The 22,983-nt window shown below is 39.4% G+C and overlaps 1 protein-coding gene across 1 annotated transcript in view; it reads right to left on the bottom strand.

Annotated features, from left to right (window-relative positions):
* The window catches only part of LOC129088805 (inactive N-acetylated-alpha-linked acidic dipeptidase-like protein 2), a 422,940-nt gene that overhangs the window by 163,374 nt on the left and 236,583 nt on the right, over positions 1-22,983 (bottom strand). The window contains exon 11 of the mRNA XM_054596036.1: positions 15,494-15,640. Coding sequence (XP_054452011.1) covers positions 15,494-15,640 — 147 coding nt within the window. The remainder of the gene's footprint in view (positions 1-15,493; positions 15,641-22,983) is intronic.

Raw genomic sequence — 22,983 nt, 5'->3', positions numbered from 1 at the left:
AACGATGTCTTAGCAACTCCTTTGGCTGCTGTCCTCTGGGATTTCTGTCATCCTCAACTCTTTTGAGTTGTGGTACTTTTAAATTCATAATAATATTCAATCAAAGTAAAAACTGTGGTGGAAATTTCCAATACAATTTACTATACTAATACCCAATTTGTACTAGTACTATCTATGTCCCGAGATGAGTCCCAATGAGCGTTGAAATAATGATCAAATGACAAATGAAATGTCCTTGGGGGGGGGGGGGGGGGGTAACATCTCCACACAGTGTAACTTAACATACAGAGAGACGAGGTTCTCGACCTTTAGAGTACACATCATAGTACATTTCATTCAAAACCTTTACACTATATACTTCCAACATACACTAATATAATTTTCCATTACAAAACACCCTGGTAAAGGTAAACAGACTGTTTTCAAATCTTATATAAGTACAAGTGCAGGTAACTAATATTACCAAATGTACTTAAAGTATTAAAGGAAAAGTACTCGTAATGCAGGAAAATGGCACTGTGAGTATTATTGGGTGACAATCACAGATAGCTTACATTCTGTAAAAAGAATGTATTTTTGTAGTTGATTGAGTTAGACCTGTGTATTTCTGATAGTTTAGTAAGTAACAATAATTGGTATATAATAAGCACATTTTTATTCTTAATCACGAAAGTAAGCACAGTTGTTAAATGATAAAAAGCAAGAGATCTCACTATTAATAGCAGACATAGTAGAAGTACAAAATAGTATGATGGAAACATTCAAGTAAAGCAAGTGAAGAAATAAGTATCTTAAAATTGTGGTTTTTTAAGATACTTATCCAGTGAACTGCAACTTGTCTCTGTTTCCTACAGTGTTTTGGGCCATCATTCCTATGTTTAGAAATGACAATGAGTTCATTTCTAAGGTCTGGGAACATGGGAACATATGTTTGTAACGTACAAATACATTCATCACAGTTTATAGACTGACCTCCTTGTACAAATTTGACCTCAGGTCTTGCCATATTTAGCTGTGAAATTAATGAACATTTAGGGCATGCTTACTTTCACTTTGAATTTCAAATACAAAATAAATGTATCTTGATTAATGTAAACTATGGCCACAGCTAATAACATAATTAATGTTAATATGAACATATTAACATCTGGTTGAAAACGGGAATGAGTCTTAAAGTAAATATGAATGGAAGATGTGCACAGTTTAGAGTCCATGTAGCTTTGCTGTATAGGCAGAGATGCAGAACTCAGTGGATCAGGAGGGAAAGCTTTGCCTAACCTGTCTGAGCTCTCACTTTTTATAATAAGCGTATCGTGAATCAAAACTATATTGGATTTCAGATGAGACACATCCAGCTGTCAGCTGAGCTAATAAGTAACTGTACATTATGAGCTTAAGCATAAAACAGGGTGTTCTCAAAGAACGGAGGTATGATGAAACATCTGGCAAGAGCTTTTTTTAAGCCCAGTCAGTCTAACATCCTCACAGATGAAGCTGGTTCAGTGAGAAACTTTGTTCAGCGGGGTTTTGACGTGATGCAGGCTGGCAGGAGGGAGAAATGAAAGTTACGTCTACAACAGTGATGTTTGATGGAGGAATGATGTGACGTGGAATGTCAAAGCATCAAACAAGCCACCTCACCTCAAACCACCAGGGAGGAAAGCTATAGGGTTGTTGTTTTGTGGGTAATTTCAGTGCAGTGCTAGTATTACTTGTTGTGCAATATGCAGTATTTAACTTTCTATACTGGTGGTCAGAATGGTGAATGCTCAACATTTCAAGAAAAATAATGCAACAGGAATGAATATTAAAATCTTCATTAAAGAATCTATTTAGGGCTGGGATTCAAAGACAGGGTAGACAAATCAAAGAGCACTCAGATATGAACTGCCACATTGTCTGCTTTGGTAAGATCCTTACCAAAATATATAAATATAAAACACACAGCCCGTTTTCACGCTGTAGTCGTCAAATGACCTTGCACAGGTAACATTCTTAACTTATCGTAGCCAACAAACGTACAGATGTTCTTGTCCCATGTGAAAAGTGACTAAATTCAAGGCAACGTTTATGTTACGTAACGTTTAGTTAGTTAGGTTACATGACATTGCTTAACTTATATAATGTTATTTGACAATTTATGAATATAAATTTTAAATTTCAAAACTTACATTTTGGATTGAACTGGACTGGATCAGCAATGTTAAAAAAATATGTGTGATAAATAATGGCAAAAGACTGAAATCATGAGCACCTATTCCATTGTGTTCATTTTATTCCTGGCCAAAAAGTACTGGTTCTATGTATAATGCACACTGGTACAATATGCAGTGGCACCACTCACAGCCACACACATAATGAAGTAATTCACAATGCATGTTCTGAAGATCAGTCACATATTTCGTACATTGACTCAGACCTGTCCATCTCTGGGCATCACTCATTGCACAATGTCAACACAACTCACTGAATATTCAATGTAGCTCAGGAATTCCCAAAAAATGAGAATGAGGACAAAAGGTAAGAGTCATATACACCTTAAATTTATAATAAATAATCTCTTTAATAAACAAACTGATGTGTCGTGAAAAGATTGGTAGCAGTTCTCTTTATGATCAGTATTTTGAGAGCTGAATAAAATGCTGGACATACATAAAGTGCTGAAGTGTTTACTGGACCAAACAGCTCATCCACTAATAAATCACGTCTGCTGAGTCAGCTACTGCGAGACTGTACTTTATCGTCTGCTGACATTGAAATTAACTGATAGCCCAATATGAGGGAGAAGATAAAAAAAATATTCAAAACATGAATATTTAAATATTCCTGTGGGATTAAAAATTGTTTCACAGGTTTTGTTAGGCAAAATCACTTGAGGCAACACCATCACCAAGCCTGCACAAATCCTTGTGTCTTATTTAATTGTATTACTGTTAATAATACTAATAACAATACAACATCTGTATCCAGTTTTAACCTAGACTCCACACCCAGACTTTGATCAAATTTAGGTGTTCAGACTTCAATACTAGACAAAGTAGCAGCAAGTAGCTCATCCAATCCAAGCTTTACTATGACACTGTGCAGAAATCTGTAGACTTCACCAACATCTGGCTCCTGAGCATGGTGGGTCATCCTGGACACAGGGAACGCACATACAGTGATAAACAAGAAACAAGTCATTTACTTTATTCTTCCTGAAGCTTTAGGCTCATGTGAAAAAACTACAGCGCTTACACTACAGTGGTGTATGAAAGCTAAATCCCTTCAAATGTGACCCAACAGCGTTGTTCAGAAACATATTCAGATAGAAAACGGATTTGATGAAACTTCCCATTGAACTGGATTAGATACCTGGAACAAACTTGAGCCAAGTTATGAAAATGACATTTTCATGAGACTGAAAAAACGCAGTTGATACTCTGTGTGTAGCTTGAGTACAAAAATTTGGAGTAATTTTCACCCCGCCTCCACACAATGTTTTTCCACCGTGCTACTTCCTGCATTTCCACTGGTTTTGAATGTAGCATCTATATTTATATAGCAAACATCATATATCAGATTAGTGGTTACCTCACTTTCTACCGTGGTAAACAAGTGGTCACTGCAAAAACAAGTTCATAAAACCACATACGATATTCTGAAACATGGTTGCTGATTACCTCACTGCCAGAAGTTAGTCTGAGAAGACTGTATACATGTAAGGAGTGTAATTGACCCGTTGCTGGCGTAAGTAGGAGTAATATTTCGTAAGATATTATATGAGCCGATGTATGAGGATGTGTTGTATAGCGAAAGCTTTTAACTTGTCAGAGACAGCGTCAGTTTTCGATCATTACATTCGTGTCTTTTCAAGATACACTTCCATGTTTACAGGAAACGTATAGTTTCCACAAGTTACATCCATACAGTGTCCTTTCAAAATAAACTTCTAACGTAGGGTTACCTTGTTTTTAGGTTTACTTGGTTAGGTTAAGGAAATATTGTGGTTTACATTTGCTAAGTTAAATAAGTATGCATGTTACTGTTACTTACATACGCAGTGTCCATTAAGTATATAAATGAAATAACCAAATTGCGGTCTCCTGGGTGAAAGTCCTGTGTTTGTTTGACCCCTCGAGCCACCCTGACCTCCTCCACAAGAATACTTTCCTGCTTTTTGTACTACATCATGTCGAATGATGTCTTATAATGGCGAAGATGGGTTTAAAGTTAGTTGAAAGCTTGGTGCGTCGGTATTCAACCCACTGACCAATAGCATCGCTATTTGACATGTGTGGAGTGAGAATAAGTTGCCTAAACATAACCAGAAACTAACTTACTAATATTTAAGTCAGTACATGCATATTTCAGGGGTGAAAGTAGGCTGGTAAAGTCCGGTACTCCGGACCATTAAAAGATTCAGTGTGGGTGCGCAGTACTGGGAAGAGGGGACACCAGCTGCCTGACGAACCCACGACCAAGTACTGTCAAGATCGTATTCTAACAAAAAAACACATCTGCTTAGGTTGGGTCAAAATACAGTATGTTTCACTTCCATTAACATTGGGAGAAAGGGCATTTGTGCTGCATTCATGTAGTTGAGGAACTATCGTGAAAATGAGTTCCCGACTTTCTTGGAACGCCCCTTCAAGTCGGGAGCAACAACTAAAAAACAGATACCGTGTTGTTCAAGCAGTAAAATCCAACGCATCTTCTTTATAGTGTTCATGTTGTTTCTACATTACGGATGTAAGCTCATGAACACACCGGAGTCTAAGAACGACTTCCCAACTCTGGAAACTCTGAAAAAAAGGGACCATCCGAGGAGCACTTGAATGCACCATTGTCTGCTCCCAGAGTGTCAATTGTCATTTTAGTTTTATTCTAAATTGATTCTAGATTGTTCCAGTGTCGGTGTGTTTGTTTCCAGAACAAATCTACAGGTTTTTATTCTGTACTTGCTTCCTTTCCAAAACTGAAGAATATATGCCGTTTTATTCCAATAACATGGATAGCAGGTCAAACAGATGTGACCTCTGTATACTATTCTGCTGTTTACGATAAATTCAGTTATAAATTTCTTCTTATTTAACTCAAAACAAATTGTTATGATTTTGAAAGTTCTGTCAGCATTCACAAATGATCCGGCGGCATTTCCATCATTTAACCCTCATCCTACCAACATATCTAACATACAAGGTGTTCCTACTGAATAGACAGAGTAAACAACTGTAACTACTGAAAGATTATACTGCTGTAAGAAACAACCATCAAAGCAAGATCTAATCTTCTGAAAACATTATTAGTTATGAAATGAATGTTATGTGAGGAAAAAAAGACTATCATATTAGGGAAGTTAGTTAATATTCTGTTAACAGACAGCACATGAGGAAATCTATGTGTGCTACATCTGTGTCTGTCTCATCTTCAAAATGATTAACATAGCATCCCACCCCCCTGGATACTTTTCATACTTTAAATCAGGACCAGTGGCAAACATTTTATTTGTTTAAACTGTTCAATATTAAAAATGTAAACTGCATGGGCTGCAGCTGGGGATGGGAGGAGAACAATATGAAGCGATGAAAGTGTGGGTAGTAGTACCAACAAGAAAGTCAATATACTTTCACAACTGCAGATATTGTATGACAAGATCAGATATTTTGATGGAAAACTAAGAAGTACATTTTCAGTGTACATTTTACTGATATGTTTAGTGTACATTTTGTTGCTCCTTGTTGAATAACATTTCCACATTATGAAAACATAAACTGGTCTGCATTGTGTTTCCTTGCATATTTATGTGCAAATATCCATATTTTTTACAAATGAGTTGGACTGTAAATAAACAGCATTTCTATGGGACAGGGCTTTGCTGCCTGTGTAGATGTTCTGTCTCTATTGGCGTCAGTTTAGGTTGACCACTTCTGGATCAGCTCTAATTGTCCCCAGGTATTTACTGCCGGGACATTTAGCCTCTCCCGACAGCGAAAGTGTCACAGAGCTCAACAGGCAGCTACAATACATGACGTACTACGGTAAGCATATTGCCTCACTTCCGGTTCCCAGCATAGTTGATAGCGTACTTTTCGCAGCTCCAGCGAAAACTCAATTGTGTGATATTATTTATTATTAGCGGCGAATTACCTGCTTTACATTTAAACATTTGAACACTCATAACATCTTAATTCAGCGACTTTTCACTTAAACCGGTGTGGGAACAATAAAGGATTGATTATTATTATTCCCTGTACTATTACGCTTATTGACTTTGCTTCTACCCTGGGGTCTTTGTGCTTTCTCGCTTCGCAGGCTTCTATAAATTGTGGCTCTATCTGGACTGTGGTCTGCCTCCTGCTGTGGCCTTGCTGACACCAACTGCTACTACCATTATTATTATTCGTCACATTACTATTACTATTACCTGTACCATTACGCATATTAGCTTTGCTTAAACCCTGAAGCTCTTTTGCTCTCTCGCCTCGCAGGTTTCCACAAACCGTTGTGGTACCTGGACCGTGGTCGTGCCTCCTGCTGTGACCCGGCTGGCAACCACTGCTACTTCGATTATTATTATTAGTCACATTACTAATACTATTCCCTATATCATTATTTTAATTCTACTATAGTCATTACCGCTTTTATCAGTATTCTTAATGTTTCCTTCATTACTCTGCTTACTACTGTGATTATTTGAATCATTTATGTCATATACATTGAATGTGTTGTAACTCTGTTATGTTGTTCATCCTGTACACATGACATCTAATGCATTCTGTCCATCCTGGGAGAAGGATCCCTCCTCTGTCGCTCTCCCAAAGGTTTCTTCCTTTTTTCTCCCTGTTCAAGGGGTTGCATGTGTACAGATTGTAAAGCCCTCTGAGGCAAATTTGTAATTTGTGATTCTGGTCTATACAAAATAAACTGAATTGAATTGAATGACGTAACAATGTGAGCAACTGAGGGCAAAAGCCAGTTAAAACTGCATGGTGGACTTCTGACTGAAGCAACAGAAGGGAAATATAATTGTACAGGTGAGACAGAGCAAGGACACACTGAAGAGGCTGATTAATGTGTTAACTTCCTGTCTCACAGAGAGAGCTCAATGAGGGACTGAGTCAAGTAATGGAAGCAATTATTCTGAGCTTGCTTTTGTTCAAACACAACAAAGATTTGTATAACAGCCTGGCAAATAATAAGTATTTTACTGACACATAGGTTAAATTCTACAGTGAGATAATTACATCCGGTGCTTATGTAGTGGGAGAAAAAATGATACCAGGAAAGCACAATGTGTCTTTGTTAGGGTGGATGGTTCCACTGATAGCAGTCATTTGTGGCTGCTTCATAGGCTCTGCTATGTTGCAGACAGTAATGCTGCCAATACTTTAAAGATGTCAAAGAGAGCAGGAGGTGTCACTGTCCTGGGGTCTCATTTATTACCATTGCATAAGAACAAAACAGAGCCTTAAAGCAGCGTACGCCACTGTCCACGCAACTGTTGTGATCTATAAAAACAAACTTGACGAGCAAATGTGTTCACCTAAATCAATATTTCATCAGCGATGTCTGCTCTCCTCAGCTCAGGAGAGGCCGAGACTACCGACACCATGGTCAGCTAATGAAGCAGCTGATAGAATTATCATCAACTGTTGTTGAAATCTAAAGTAACATCTAATAACATCAATGAGTTGTTTAACAGATCATCAATAGCTTTCAATAATATCTTATTTATTCATTTATAATTTATTCCATAGGGACAGATACAGTATACTGTATACACACACTGAAAAAACCCATCTGATGCCAGTATCAGAGCTCAGTGGAGAGACACACTCTGCTTTCTCCAGTCACCTCACCTGTCACATCTTCACCACCTGCACATAGGGGTTGTGTAAATTAGCTAAATCTGGATATAAAGCCAGTGACAGCTCTCGCACAATCCCTCCATATCCTCATTGTCATTCCTAATCATAATGCCATGAGAAATATAAATGAATTGTGTTCACCTGTCAAACTTTCTTTTTTAAATGTTATCCATATAAATACTATGGTTACTCTCACAATGCAGATGGCACTGTTAGGACTGCATAAATGAAAGAATCAGGAGGATCACCTCACTTCAATATTTGTGTCAGAAAAAAATACTCTTGGTCTAGTTGCCGTGACTCACCGTAAAGACCCATTGATCAGCAGCTCAATTCAGGTGCTTTGCATTGAACATTTATGGTTGAGGGCGTTTTGAGGGTGGGATATGAGGCTGAACCAGCTGCACACATGTTGATATGGGATTCATAAAGGAAATAGCACACTGGCAGACGTAAGCAAGGTTTTATAAATTAGAATATTTTTTGGCGTAGGTACATAAACATTTGGTGAGGATCCTATGCACTGTTTTATAAATGAGACCCCTGGACGACTATAATTGTCTGGAGGGAGTTGCAGCAATGGCCTCTGGTCTAAACAGAGTACATGCCAAAGGCAAGCTAAAGGTCTTTCTGGTTCTGTGAAATCTTTGCTCTCTTCTTCCAAACCTTAATGTGGCCCTGAACCCAGGAGCAGCAAAGATGACAGGATGTCAAATATTCTTCTCACACCTTACTGGCCTGTCTGACAAATATCATCTCTCGCCAACTTTGCTTAAAGTCATTAGGAATAGGTGCAATTCTCTTTTTTTTTAACAAAACTGGTTAAAATTTGCAGATCCTCTTCATCTCACAAACAACAAACTTTGATCTGCTTCCACTCGCAAATGCAGATGAACTTCTTTGTGATGCCCCAGCCATCTTAAAACAAATGTGCAAACTTTCTAAAACAAACTTTTAAATGATTGCAGGGGATGAGTAATCACAGGACAGTGTTGGGATCGTTACGACTGCACAGAGGAAGACTTTCATGTAGTGAGAGGGAAAACAGATGCTTAACGACAAAACAAACGTTTAACAAACCACACTCCTGCTACACAACATCTGGCGGTTTCCCTACACATTACCGGCACCGCAACTCTGTTTATTGGGCATATGAGGATGAATGAATACAATTACACACAGTAGCTCACATATAGTGGTCTGTTTGGAATATTGAACAATGCTGGAACAAAGATGAAGAAGTTACCTTGTGTGGTTGGGACCACATTTGTCTGCCTCAATAGATTACCTACCTGTGTCTTCTCTCAGCTTCCATTTTTAACCCTCAGATATTCTTAAATGACCACAAATCAATGTTTGATGTTGTGTGCATGTTACGGGCCAAAAGCATGATCTGAAGATTCCAGACTAAAAATCTTTGTGCTCAAACAAAAGCAAAAAATATGCATTTTTTCCTTTGATTTGGATCTGATGGTACAGTTTCATAAATCTTACTCTTACATGCACAAATCTGATTTCCAGTGCAATGGCCAGCCTTGGATGGATCAAGCATTGGTGGTTTCCTTACCCCAAATATTGATGGAAATATTATGCTAAACCTTTTACAAAATGACTGATCTTGGTTATTTTTACTTATATGGAATAATTATTGATTATTTAGTTAAAGGAGCTCTCTACAGAATTCAGAGTGAATCTATGATTGATGCCTCCACATGGCTCTTTACATGGCGATGGCTGACAGTAAGTAAACAAAGCACAGAGAAACTGATTACAACACACTTCATTCTCTGCTCAGGGAGCCAATTCTCCTCTATATCTTATCCTATCTCACTATATCCAGATAAGGATTGCTCTTATATAAATGCTCTGAATGTTGCATTAAGAAACTGTTGGTAAGAGGCAGGTACTCTCTTCTGTCTAATGCCAGATATGTGCAATAAACTATTTTTATCAAACCTTCTTAACCCAGTCGATGTGTTTATATCAGCATCAATACTAACTGTTGGTAAAGCAGGAATGAAAGTAAATTAGTCTTCATTGATCTATTCTTTCATATGAATGATTGTTTTAGTATTTGTATTCAAAGTTGCTTTACATGGTATGAAAAGCTTTTCCTTTAGTTCATCCTGCATCCATCTGAAGGCAGCAGGACACATATGTTGATACATCTGATCTGAGAAATGCTACACCAGAACATGGTGCCATCCCACAGAGCAGCTCACTGGATTTACCATGATTACACACCCACACACCTCTATGAACATCAGGTCACATAACTCTGCGACCGTTTTGCAATGGCAAGATACTTTGTTCCAATAAAATATCCAAGCCCTCTAGTCTGTGAGTTTCCTTAAATGTGTGTTATGAAGCACCCCTATTGTAAAAAAATAGCCAAGATAAAGCCGCATTTGAAAAAATGGCCATGCACCGCTATAAGTGCCAGTGGGAAAAAGTAAATTCAGTTATTTATTTTGCACTTTGATTAACATTCTATGTTGCTTTGGCAACACCTTTTGCGTACTACTGTGCATAATACAGCTACTTGTGCCTTGAAAACCAATGCATTGTAGTAGCAACCCATGGCGGTTCATGTGTTGACCTTTTGTATCATGATCTCCTTTACAACTTTTCTTTTCATTTTTTGGCATTTCTTTAATGGTCCATGTTTTATGCTTGAACTGCAACACTGCTGTGTCACAGTTTTGATGTAATGTGACAACGAGATAAAGACTGTAAAAAAACGTTTGTTGCAATCATCTAAACGGATTCAGAAAATAATTGTTTTCACCCCAAGCACAGTCAAACAAAATGTTGTTACTGTTATGAGGATGATGGTGATGATGATGATGATTATGATGATGATGATGATGATGATGATGAGGTTCATCATATTATCGCTCCGGCAAAAAGGCGTGCAGAGAGGAAAACACAAAAACAACAACACAACACAAATGCAGAAAAATGCTTCACTCTCATTGAAAACTATTACAGAAGTCTCCTCAGGCTGCTGAAATGTGCTCAATCTGATCAATTCCTAAAGCCACATAACATGTTCTTCCTCAAGTAAAGTATAAGTACCGCAATATTTTACTTAAACACCGTTTCTGGGAAATCCACTCAGTAACTTTCCATCATGTATAAATTCTATACTCTGAGCAAGGTTCCTTTTCGTGTAGGAGAGAATCTGGTCATCAGTATCACAGCTCTACTGCCTCCTCCATAAGAGAAACACTGATAATGTGTGTGGGTGAAAAAAAACGAGAGAAATGGCCGATACAATATATGTTGAAAATATATCAGCTACAGCTGTTAAAAATAACCATTCGAGGCAATTGTTTCAACCTAAAAAATACAAACTGACAAAATAAGAAACCACTGTAGCAACGACACTACTGATCCACAGCTGTCTCAACATTGTGACAATGTGACTTTGTGTCATCAAGTAACTGAAGAAGAGAGTGCCGTCGAGGTTGGGAAGTCCTGTTAATGTGATAATGCATGCAGGTCACTGTTCATAATACCTACTCACTCTGTGCCTTCAGGATGTTTGACCTTTCTCCACACAGTTGAGTTCATCATCTAAAATACCTAGGCTCATATTCAACAAGCGTCTGAGAGTAGATCATCTGCTCAAACTGGCAATAAATGATCAGAGGTATCTACTATTGGTCCTACTTTTAGGCCTGGAGGACAGAAAAGTTTTTTATCATTTTTTTTTAATTTAGGGAATGATTCCTAACTGTGTTGATATTTAAGAGCACTCCACAAATGTCCTAAACTAATAGGTTCAGGCAAACATGTGAACAAAGTCCTATGAAGTAGACTTTTTTATTAATGGCAATGAGATTATTCAAATATTTTTGCTGTTGTGAAGAGCATTAATATTTTCTTTTTTTATTAATTCACTCATTTACCTCTCTACATCAAGATGGCGCCGTGGATGGCAGCCTCGGTACTGAACTCTTTAGTACTTTCACTGTTTTTGTTTATTTGTTTTGTCTCCAGCTCTCACTCTCTGATCACATTCAGCAGAGAGGAACTCTTAAACTTCCGACAATCCACCGGTCAAACTTTCTCACCGGTTTTCATAGATCCGGACAGTTTTACTGAGATTTTAGTTGGAGGAGCAGTGGCTCACTATGGGATTTGCCGGAGACGCCAACGGGGGAAGCGAACACGAGCTCTCGTTAAACTGCCACCTCTCCCATCTGACCCCCAACCGGCACTGAGGATCTGAGTCTGCTCTTTCACAGACAGAAGATCAGGAAGGCACCCGGCCCAGACGGTGTGTCACCCTCCTGCCTGAAGGTCTGTGCTGACCAGCTGGCCCCCATCTTCACGCAGATCTTCAAACGTTGCAGTGCAGGTCGAGAAATCAGGTCGGTGGATGATGCAATCAACATGGCACTGCACTACTTGCTACAACACCTGGACTTCCCAGAGTTTGTGGACTTCAGCTCGGCGTTCAACACCATCATCCCAGTAACACTCCGTTCCAAACTCTCCCAGCTCACTGTGCCAGCCCCCACATGTCAGTGGATCACTAACTTCCTGACAGACAGGACCCAGCAGGTGAGGCTGGGAAAAATCACAACCAGCACCCGGACTATCAGCACTGGCGCCCCTCCTTTATACTCTTTTAATTCCATTTCATTGTTGTTTTTATGTTCATATACGTACTTTTGTATATACATATTTGTGTATACATAATGTTTTTGCCTCCCTTATCCTACTTTGCTGTCCTTGTTTTCTGTTTTTATTTGTCTATTTCTATGTATGAACGCTGAGAGCGACGGAAAAAACGAAGTCAAATTCCTTTGGTAAATAAAGCTGATTCTGATTCTGATTTAAAATTATAGATGGTGGAAAAATATGTTCATATTGTGACAGTGTATTTACCAACTGTTGCTAACAGAGTTAAAAATGGAAATGAATGCGATATTACTGATGTCCTGCAGGTTTGTAACATAGTCATCCATATTGTGTTTTTTTTCCCTCAAATTTCAGAGGTCATGCGCATATGTATATATGTACGCTCCCACTTTTTCTGAAATTTACATTTTTATCAAGTTTAAACCACATTTTGGATAGACTTTTTCAGCTCCTGGTTGTTTTAAACCATATGTTTTAAATAAGGCTTACGATGTCAGCCTCCTCACACACTGAAGAAGATCAAGGACAGAAAGGCTGCGGGCCCAGATGGCATCAGCTCAAGGCTCCTCAAGTCCTGCGCAGACCAGCTGTGCGGGATAGTGGAGCATATCTTCAACCTGAACCTGAAGCTGGGGAAGAGTACCACAGCTGTGGAAAACATCCTGCGTGGTACCAGTGCCAAAGACCCCGCGACCCAAGGACCTCAACAGCTTCAGGCCGGTGGCCCTGACATCCCACCTGATGAAAAAGCTGGAGAGGCTTGTCCTTGTACATCTCCGCCCCCTGGTGAGCTCATCTATGTACCAGTTTCCATACCAACCTGGCATTGGGGTGGATGACGCTGTCTCTCACCTGGAAAAGGCTGGAAGCACTGTGAGAATCATGTTTTTTGATTTCTCCAGTGCCTTCAACACCATCCAGCCTTTGCTTCTGAGGGACATGCTGGAGCAGACAGGGTTGGACCACCACCTCACTGCATAGATCCTGGACTACCTCACCAACCGTCCACAGTATGTGAGGATACAGGATTATGAGTACGACCTGGTGTCCTGCAGCACCAGGGCCACAAGGACCCTTTCTGGCTCCCTTCCTCTTCACCCCCCATGGGTCACATGGCCTCCGGTCCCCTACGATTGCTCTGCCAGCCATTCCCGATCCCTCCTCGCGCCCCATGAATGGCCTCTCTATACCGCTCTTAACACCAGCACTGCGGCGAGCCCCTGCCCCCCGTTCTCTCTGTCCTTCCCTGTCCACTCCACCACCGCTGGTGAAATCTTTTCCGCTCCTCCATCCACGCGCATTACGTCCTCTCTTCTCCCTGACCACACTGATAGTTGGGGATTATCTAATCAGAAACATCAGTTCTTTTAACGCAGACACACTGTTTCCCTGGAGCCATGGCGCCCGACATCCTGTTGAAACTGACTCGCCTGCTGCATGCACTCCCGACCACCATTAGGCTCTGCCTCTGACCTCTCCATCTCTGACCACTTAGCCATCACCATGGACATCAACATCCCCATCCCACTGTTTCTTTCACCCACACTGCTCGCTGGTTAACCCCTCAACTTCGCCTCATGAAGTCTTGGAAACTCCAACTGGAGCAGCTCGATAACAAAACCGGCATCACAGTTAACACCCAGGCTTAAAAGGAATACATACAGCTTTACAAACGGGCACTCAATATTTCACGCTCCAACAATACTCTGGCATCATCCACTCCGGTTACACCAACCTTCTCCTTATCAAGTCAATATAGAACCAATGTGACCTATAATCTCTCTCTCTCTCTCTCTCTCTCTCTCTCTCTCTCTCTCTCTCAGCTTCCCTTACATCTCAGTAAAGAAATGAAATATCACAGAAAACTGGAATACCCCCTGATTTTTAAAACTGCAGTGCTATTAAGCTCATGCAAATGTATGCATACTGGACCTTGCCCTAAGAGAGTGAAGCATATTTATGTATGGGACTGTTTTCAATTCAATTAGGGTTTTCTTCTCCCCCTGTGCTGTGTATTTCACCCTCTACTATCTATCTTTTCAGTTTGTGAGGATGCCTTGAGGGCTGATAAACATCATGTAGATCTCTCACACTAATTAAGCTCAAAGTTAGCCAGAAGCCAGAAGTTCCAAATTTGAGTGGGCCGACTTAGCTGGGGCTAAATCGTTGTGTTTCCGTCCCAAGGCAGTACAAAAAACATCAATACTGCATTTTTAATGGAAATAAATGGTGCATGTATAATTTGTAAGATCTTTGATGTGCATGCATATGCTTGTATAGGGATATAATTCATATTGCATAGTAACTTAGGCTTTAAATGATCTTGACTTTGTTGTAATCTAAACAATACTGTTTGTTTTATAGGCTGTAGATAGTTATTATCACATCCAAACACTGAATGAGCACTCGTCTGTTTATTGTTATGAGTGTAACTCTTTAGCCTTTTGGAGAACCAAACCTACGGGGTTGGTATGGACCGCATTTACACAGCGCATTTCTAGTCTCTAACTCAAAGTGCTTTACAGCACAAGTCAGAATTCACCAATTCACACACACATGGTGGCAGAGGCTGACATACCAGGTGCCACCTGATGACTGCTCCACCTCTTGAGCCACACCGTCCCGGTGATGGTATGTAGAAGATGTTCTTAATATTTTTGGTTACCCTAAAATCACGCCCCACCCCAATTATCACCATCTTTGGAAATGGTCTAGAGCTGCCACTGCAAATGAAGGGCTAAAGATAAACAAGTGGTGGCCCATAGCAAATCCAGCAGTGTATCCCCGAAAAGCCATCCACAGCTGAGAAACAAAATGTGACTGACTTTCATGTGTTAGAGTAGCTCCTCTGCTCTACAGTGATCAAATTAGAATAAAACTCAAGTAAGGTAATAAGTGGTTTCCTGTGAAAATGGAAGGACATGAGCTGCCAAAACGAGAGCAGTGGAAGTAAAAAAGTAAAAGCAAATTGCCGTTTTGCCTTTGAGTACCTCTTCTGCTGTGGTCTGCTCAAAGGCAAACTCCACGGTGGGCACAGCCAGTTGGTTGGCGAAGAAATTTACATCTCCAGGCAACTGCAGCGAGCTGACGTTAGGTCCAGGACAGTTCCCACCACGAATGCAACTCAGCAACTGTCTCTAACAGAGAGGACAGAAGAGGAATAGAAAGAGAAACACAGCAGAATGGGATAAATTAACTGGTGGAAAGAGAACAACGATATTTACAGTAGAATAAAAAGGGACTGATGTAAACGAGTTGCTTCCATATTAATGAATTTAATAAATTTTGTTTCCTGGGAATTCAAGAATTTCATATACACTGATGAGTTTTTATAATGTGTGTGCACGTTTGTTGCTGTACTGAAAAATATTGTACCCACTGAAACAAAGACATCGTTGACACATCAACACATCTGCTGCAACTAAATTCTCAAGTCTGTTATTACAGTGGTATGACCGGACCAGCTTTTGGCAGGACTTTTTTTTAAATTGTGTTTCATGCAAATAAATGGCAGTTAACAGATCAGCTGTGGGGCAGAATTTATTTTTGTGATTAAGCTTGACAGAAGTAGAGTGCAAAATGGTGGTTTAAAATGTTTCTTAATCAGACATGCAAGCTTCCATTCCCTACTCAGAGTGCAGAGTGGTGTTCAACAGGTGGAGCATCAAGTACATAGTGTAGTATAGTTACAGGAAATGATGGTGACAATGCTGGAACAAGTCAAATTTTTACTGAGCTTTTGCACAGCGAGCAAAGGCATCAACCAATCACATTGTGCAGAATTAACATATTCAGAATGTACACAATGGTGTAACAGAAGGTTAAGGAGTAAAATAATAACTCAGAGGCTCCGTAGTCCGAACTAAGACGGCACATTTTATTACTCCTTTCAACTTGACAGAGGCAGCCCAGACCAGATCGACCCGGTTTTACCATTCACAATAAAAGCCTTCTAATGCGTATTTCTGTGTGGTTTCTTGTCGCACCACTGTAGTGTAAAGACCTTTTATAAGCACAGTCTACATTCTGTGAGTCCAACTACTTATATATTAATGAGGGGCCTTTCATTAATGACCCATACGTTGTAGCATCCTTAAACACAACTCTCTCAAAAGGTACATTTGTATGTGACTTGGTTTATGTATCTCTACACTACATTTATGTTGTGCCAGTGAAGGAGAAAGGACTAGAAGCATAATTTCAACCATTTTAAATGTTCTAAGTTGTTTGTATGCGGAAGCCAATCAGAATTGTCTAGGACAAACCTAAATTGTGCTAAATACAGTGTAGTTCTGAGAGCGGGAGGGAAGAGGGGAGGCCTTGGTGAACATTTGGCACGAGGCTAATTGCACAATTCAAGTTTTTTCACAGTTCTCTACAGCTAACATGCAGCTTTTCACCTGGGTTCACCCCTCTCTGGTGTTATTACTAATTGAAAGAATAACAAAGCTGCAGCACAGATATTATTGAGACCAGAGTAATTAGCAGAAGGAAACAGAATGCAACCGTCAATCAATTAGAAGCTTATCTCAACTGTCCACACATGCTGAGCTCGCCTGAAGTCACCATGTTGCTCTGTCACATTGCATTTAATTAGAGTTTCCTTTTATCAAGGTCTGTCAAGGGGAGAGAGCTCTGGTGTCCAATCATCCCGCTACTGTCACTGACACACTGTTGTCAAAATTTCCTTTTTTAGCCATAACAAGTTCCCACTCTAACTGAATAAAGGCCAGTCAATAAAACCTTTAACCTTACCCAAACATGCCAGCATGTACCTCAGTGTCACACTATTTCTTTTTTAATTTCATATATTATATATAGCAAAAGAAAAATGGAAGGAAAAATTAAATCAATATTCAGTATTCATGAAGGGCATTTAATTTCCCACATATGGCTAATTGTTGGAGTGGGAATAAATGCTCATTAATGTGTGCAAAATTTTAATGTTGATTTAAATTCATAATAGGGAACATACACACAGAGGACAGACTTATCACATCATCTTTTGGCGTATCCAGCTTTCTTACTACATACAGCAGCCTAACAGTGTGAAATTAAATCAAGGAGCTGTACGTGAAGCCCATTGTGTTTACATCCACACAGGGAATTATTTGAGCTTCATTGAGAGGAAATCAGAATATACCTGGTAATAAGCCTTATAGCATTCATAGCCACCATGGCTTAACAGAGAAAGAAAGAAAACAAACAAAAAAGCAAACTTCATCACCGTAAAATAAATGTCAGAATATATTACAGCACAGGAAATGCTGTTTGATTGACGGATGATCTCTGGATGACGTGCCATTGCGCAACAGCACTGACTACTTAACAATAAGGATTGAGTTCACTTCCTGTTAAAGTCTGTGCTGTTAGGTCCACTAAATACCGCTCACTTCCAGTCATAGGACGCAGAGGACAACACAGAGAGCTGTTGCCACAGTGAGCAGCGAGGACTACAGATTACTCCAGGCGGTATTGGTGGCTCTTCAGGGGAAAGTAACAATACTTCCTTAATATATTTTACATTTTCATTTATTTGCTTTTTTTTCACAAGAACATATATTGCTCTCGTGAAATCACAGTGAGTTTAATATGAATCACCACAATCTTTTTTTTAACATAAGGTTGGAACAAGATGATTCATCTACCATTATATAATACACAAAATCTGTGAATAATTTACCAACGTTGGGTTTGGATAAGATGACATTGAAGGCCATAGCATCAGTTAATATCAATGTGTCTGTATGTAGAAAGCCTTTGGTAGTCAGAGTTCATATGAGCCTAAAACTACTAGAGAACAGTAGAATGGCAGTGACTACCACTCTAACAGTTAACACCTGTGATTGCATGCACAGATGTTGCCATGTCGGAATTCGTCCGGATGGATGTGCTCCACTTCCTACGGCCAGGACACAATTTGCCCCACTGTATATCTGTGTGTTGTCTGCACACACTCGACCTGACTGCAGTTGAAGTCATATTGACTTTGAAGAGGGAGGCTAACATATAATTGTGCTTTTACTTAGCCAACATACAAAGTGAAGACACAATGAAAGCAAAACTATAGAATTCAATGTAATCCATAAGATATAACCTTTTTTTGTATATTTTACAAAAAAATCTTGTAATGTTTTTGCATTTTCCAACAAATGTTCAGCAACATGAGCAATCAGATCGCCTGTGTAAGCCCTTGAAGTGAATGAGTAAGAAAAGTATTTGATTAGTTTTAGGAAAAGATGTGCATTGGGTTAAAATGACCACATTTAAATACTTGGTTAAACTTAAGCAACAAAATGATTTGGTTAGGTTCAGGACCAGATTGTGGTCTGGGTTTAAATAACTACAGAAGCAACGTAACAGATAAAAGTCAACACTTGGATTTAAATAATTAAAGAAGTGGCATTACTTAAGATCCACCCAGACCTCCTCCCTATGTGGACATTGTTGCTCTTTACACTGCGTCACCGGTCCTGGCTCACAATAATGTGTTGCATACAAATTATAGTGCATTACTACTGGTCGGTTTAACTAAAACTCTGATCCAATTTACTAATCCTGCTTTAAATACTTCCATTCTAATACTTTAAAGTTTAATCTTTAGTTTAGACTTTTCGCAAGAGGTGTTGACTACACTGTGCAGCTGTCTCTTTTATTGTGTCCACCCACTGCACAAGCTCATAAGATACAACTGCATGTCCTCCACAAAGTAATCTTATTTGTGAGCAAGTATGACATAGAATAAGCTGGACCATGTGGAAAAATATAGCGGTACACCAACTGCAATTTTTCCTTCATATCTTCATAAAGTAATGCATCCAGGATTGCTGTGGTGAAGAATCTAAAGACAGAATGCTGGGTTTAGGGGTGGATCTATGTTCCATAGCCTTCACCTTCAGGGGCAGAGACAACGGGACTGCAGATACCAGCAGCAAAAGGACATTGTGACGACACTCTGAGGGATAGGAAAAGGAAATCAGAAATGAGAACTGCTGCTCCCTCATGTTGAAAGGAGCCAGCTGATGTGTCTCGGCCATTTAACTCGGATGCCTCTTGGTCGCCTCCATGTGGAAGTACTGTAATTCTGGCCAATGGGGATGAAATCGCAGAGCAAATGCAGAGCATGGTGGAGGAATCGCAGACGCATTTCTGAGTAGATAATAAACCAGAATAACAGAAATGTCATGGAAGGATCGACATGAGGAGTTGTATATGTGCCATAAACTGCATGTATATGAAAAGTAATGGATAGAAAATGTAAAAGAACCCAAGAAAAAAAAAAACATTCCTTCTTATTTAAAGGCACATATTTAGCTATTTGCATCTGGTGTTTATCGACTGGAGCAGTAACTAGAGGTACATCGACCTGACAGAGAAGAGCATACAGTACAGGTCTTTAGTTTCTATTTGGTTTCCATGAACACGATCTCCTGCAATCCTACAGAGCACTACTAAATGTTTATTTTATTTATTAGTTTATCATAACATAGAATCAACCTGGGCAGGGTAGTACTGACATGCTGATGTGTTGTATTTTTTGTTATCTGTAATTTGGCAGCGTTTAGTTTTATGTTCCTCCAGGGCTTTTCTCCTTTTTATTTTGTCCCTCTTCTCTTTCTTTGGTCCATTCTTTCTCTACACTGCTCTGCCACCAGCACTCCATGCACTGACTGAACGGTGTTTTGAAGTGTTTGTGCGTGCAAGCTAAAGCAAACAAATGTCTATCATCATGCAACTTGTCGGGAAACAACTTTGGGAATGGAGTGTCGCTTAAAAGTCAACTTTTAAAAAGTGATGCCACTGGTTTCCAACCAGCTGCTAAATACTGAAAATGCATGATAGTAAACTATCACAACATTGTGGCAGAGCGCTTTCGCAATGGTTTCTAAACAGGAAAAAAACTCTAAATCCCATCCGATCCCAGAGGCCGGGCTGAAGGATGTGTGGGCTAACCTAATTCATCTGCTAAGCCTGGGACCCAGACCCAGGTGAAGGGATGTATGAATGAATATCTAAAATCAAACAAAGAAAAACAGCATTCAGTTATCTTTATTGAATACTGATGATTGAATGGTAGTAGGCATTTGTATTTTAAAAAGGTCATAAACTTAAAAGTGCTTTGGTTTGTGAACCCTCCTGGATCAAACTATATAAACAAATCCCTCTTAACTTTAGCTGCAATCTTATGCCATAGGGAAAATAAATATTATATTGCTGTCATGGATGAAACTCTAGCTTAACATCTCACCCTTGTTTTCATCAAACTGAGATTTTAGAAAATATAAATCTGGTTTTGAAAGACTGAAGGCGAACTGAGGTTATGGTATTTTCTTCAAAGGTCTGTCAAGTCTTTGAATTACAGCAATACATAAAATAGGTAAAAGACTTAAGTCACAAAGTAGGAATATATACAGAGATAGGCAGAGATCATTCCATCTGCTGGAGAGAAGATTTAAAGTCAGGCCATGTACCTGTTCCTTCTCTTCTACAACCAGACACGGTGCATTAAAAGAGCATGTCGGAGGCTGGGAAGAGAAACAGAGACAGTTAAAATGAAGGTAGAGCCCTTAAGAGAGATAATAATAAAAGAGTGAGGTGTAAAAGAAGGGGAGATGCAATAGGAGGGCAGAGAGAATAAGCAAGTGAGCAGGGGGAAAGAGTGAGAGGGAGCAGAGAGAATGGATAATTTCAGCCTGTGGTGCCACACCAGGAATCAATATTTAATTTCTTTGTCTGCTATGATAAGGAGAGAGTGAAATCATTCTGAGATCTTGGCTTACCACTCAATACCACTCAATCTACAAAATCACATGTGCTGCACAGAATGGCTTGCTGGACTGGACATAAAAGCTTGAAACTAGATTATCTTCCGTGTTGAGTATATTGAGACTGTTCTTGCTTAAAAGAGGTTTTGTTAGAGTTAATATTTGTTCTGACGTTAGAATATAAAAGACAAGATGAAAACAAAGCCATGCCCACAGGCCATGACAATAACACATGGAAGGAGCATGTAAAACTATTTTTGTTTAGTATTCCTTGAGGTTTCACCTTTGTTAACATCCTAATTGAATACCCGTGGTGGAATAAAATCATTCCTCCCATTTTCCTCATAAAAAAAGTGGCCCTAACATTTCGTACACTCAGCATTATGACGCATCAAATAAGCGGAGGGTGGCAGAAGGTGGCGGAGTACCATAATCAGAATGCAACCCACAGCAACAACAAAGTGCCAAATGACAGAAACAACTCTGCATTATGTGGGTGATGATAATAATAATTCCTTTCCGGACCGTGGTCTTTGGAAAATCTATTTGCAGCTGTTGAACTGAAAAGCATGTCCCAGTCATCCAGAAATGAGTGACTGGGATATTAAAGAGACAAAGAGATGGAGGGTGGATGGGCGGGAGTAGGAGAAACAAAGACACAGGTAGAGTGGGTCCAAATAGTCTAAAGCTTCTCTTTTCTCTTTCCAATTCACTTTTACTTGACCTGAAAGGAAAGCGGGCCAAGAAAAGGGGACAACTATAGTGCTATAAAAGTGAAAGAACATAAAAGATCACCTGAAAATGCCCCAAATTGTCCAATACTAATTACATTTCAAAGCCCTCATGAGCTTGGATGGTAGGTCTCTATAAGTACAAGAAAAGTGATTGTGATGCCTGAAAACAAATGTAACAAATTTTTTCACCACTGTGATTACACCAATATCATCTGACAGTGATGTGAGCTTTTACGGGTAGAAACTGTATTTGCAATGCAGAAATTGACAATATTTCAACTAATATTTGCATAATTTAACTAATTCATCACGTCATTCATCATAAGTCTAGAATCTGGCATTCTGGATTCCACATGTCATGCATGCTGGTTCTGATCTGTAAGGGACGGCAAAGTATGGTTTGGACCAGTGGCTTATTTGTTACATACATTACATTTGTAACTGCGTATATTTGTGAGCACAGCTTGATCTTTTTTTGATAAAGTTTCCTTGTTTGAATGCTTTTCCAGAATGCCACCAAATGGGTCGAGGTCAATTTGTAGTTTAAATCCATGTCTGTTCATAATATCACTGCTTCATCATATTAGATATCTGTGTGAAACTGTCATAATTAGCATATCCATTCTTGAGTTATGGCCAAAATGTGTTTTGTGAGGTCACACCAAAGTCTAAGTGAGTCCAAGTGGATTCATGCCAACTTCCTGAGATATCACGTTAATGATGACCTTGACATTTAACTACCAAATCTAATCAGTTCATCTTTGTGTCCAGGTGGATGTTTGTATCAAATTTGAAGAAATTTCCTCCAGGCATACGTATGTCGGTATGGAGGGAAAACCCAACAACATAATGCCATGGCTACTGCCAACGTGGAGTCATAAAGAAGCAACAGAAGAAGTCATCAGACAGGGTCTCAGTATGGGCCTCAACAAAAAGCATGCGCCATATTGGCTAAAACTTTGTGCTCAGTAAGATGTCATT

The sequence above is a fragment of the Anoplopoma fimbria genome, chromosome 3 (assembly GCF_027596085.1).
Source record: "Anoplopoma fimbria isolate UVic2021 breed Golden Eagle Sablefish chromosome 3, Afim_UVic_2022, whole genome shotgun sequence".
In the NCBI taxonomy this organism is placed as follows: Eukaryota; Metazoa; Chordata; class Actinopteri; order Perciformes; family Anoplopomatidae; genus Anoplopoma; species Anoplopoma fimbria.
Note: the sequence above shows the minus strand (reverse complement) of the source record. Positions and strands in the feature narration are given on the sequence as shown.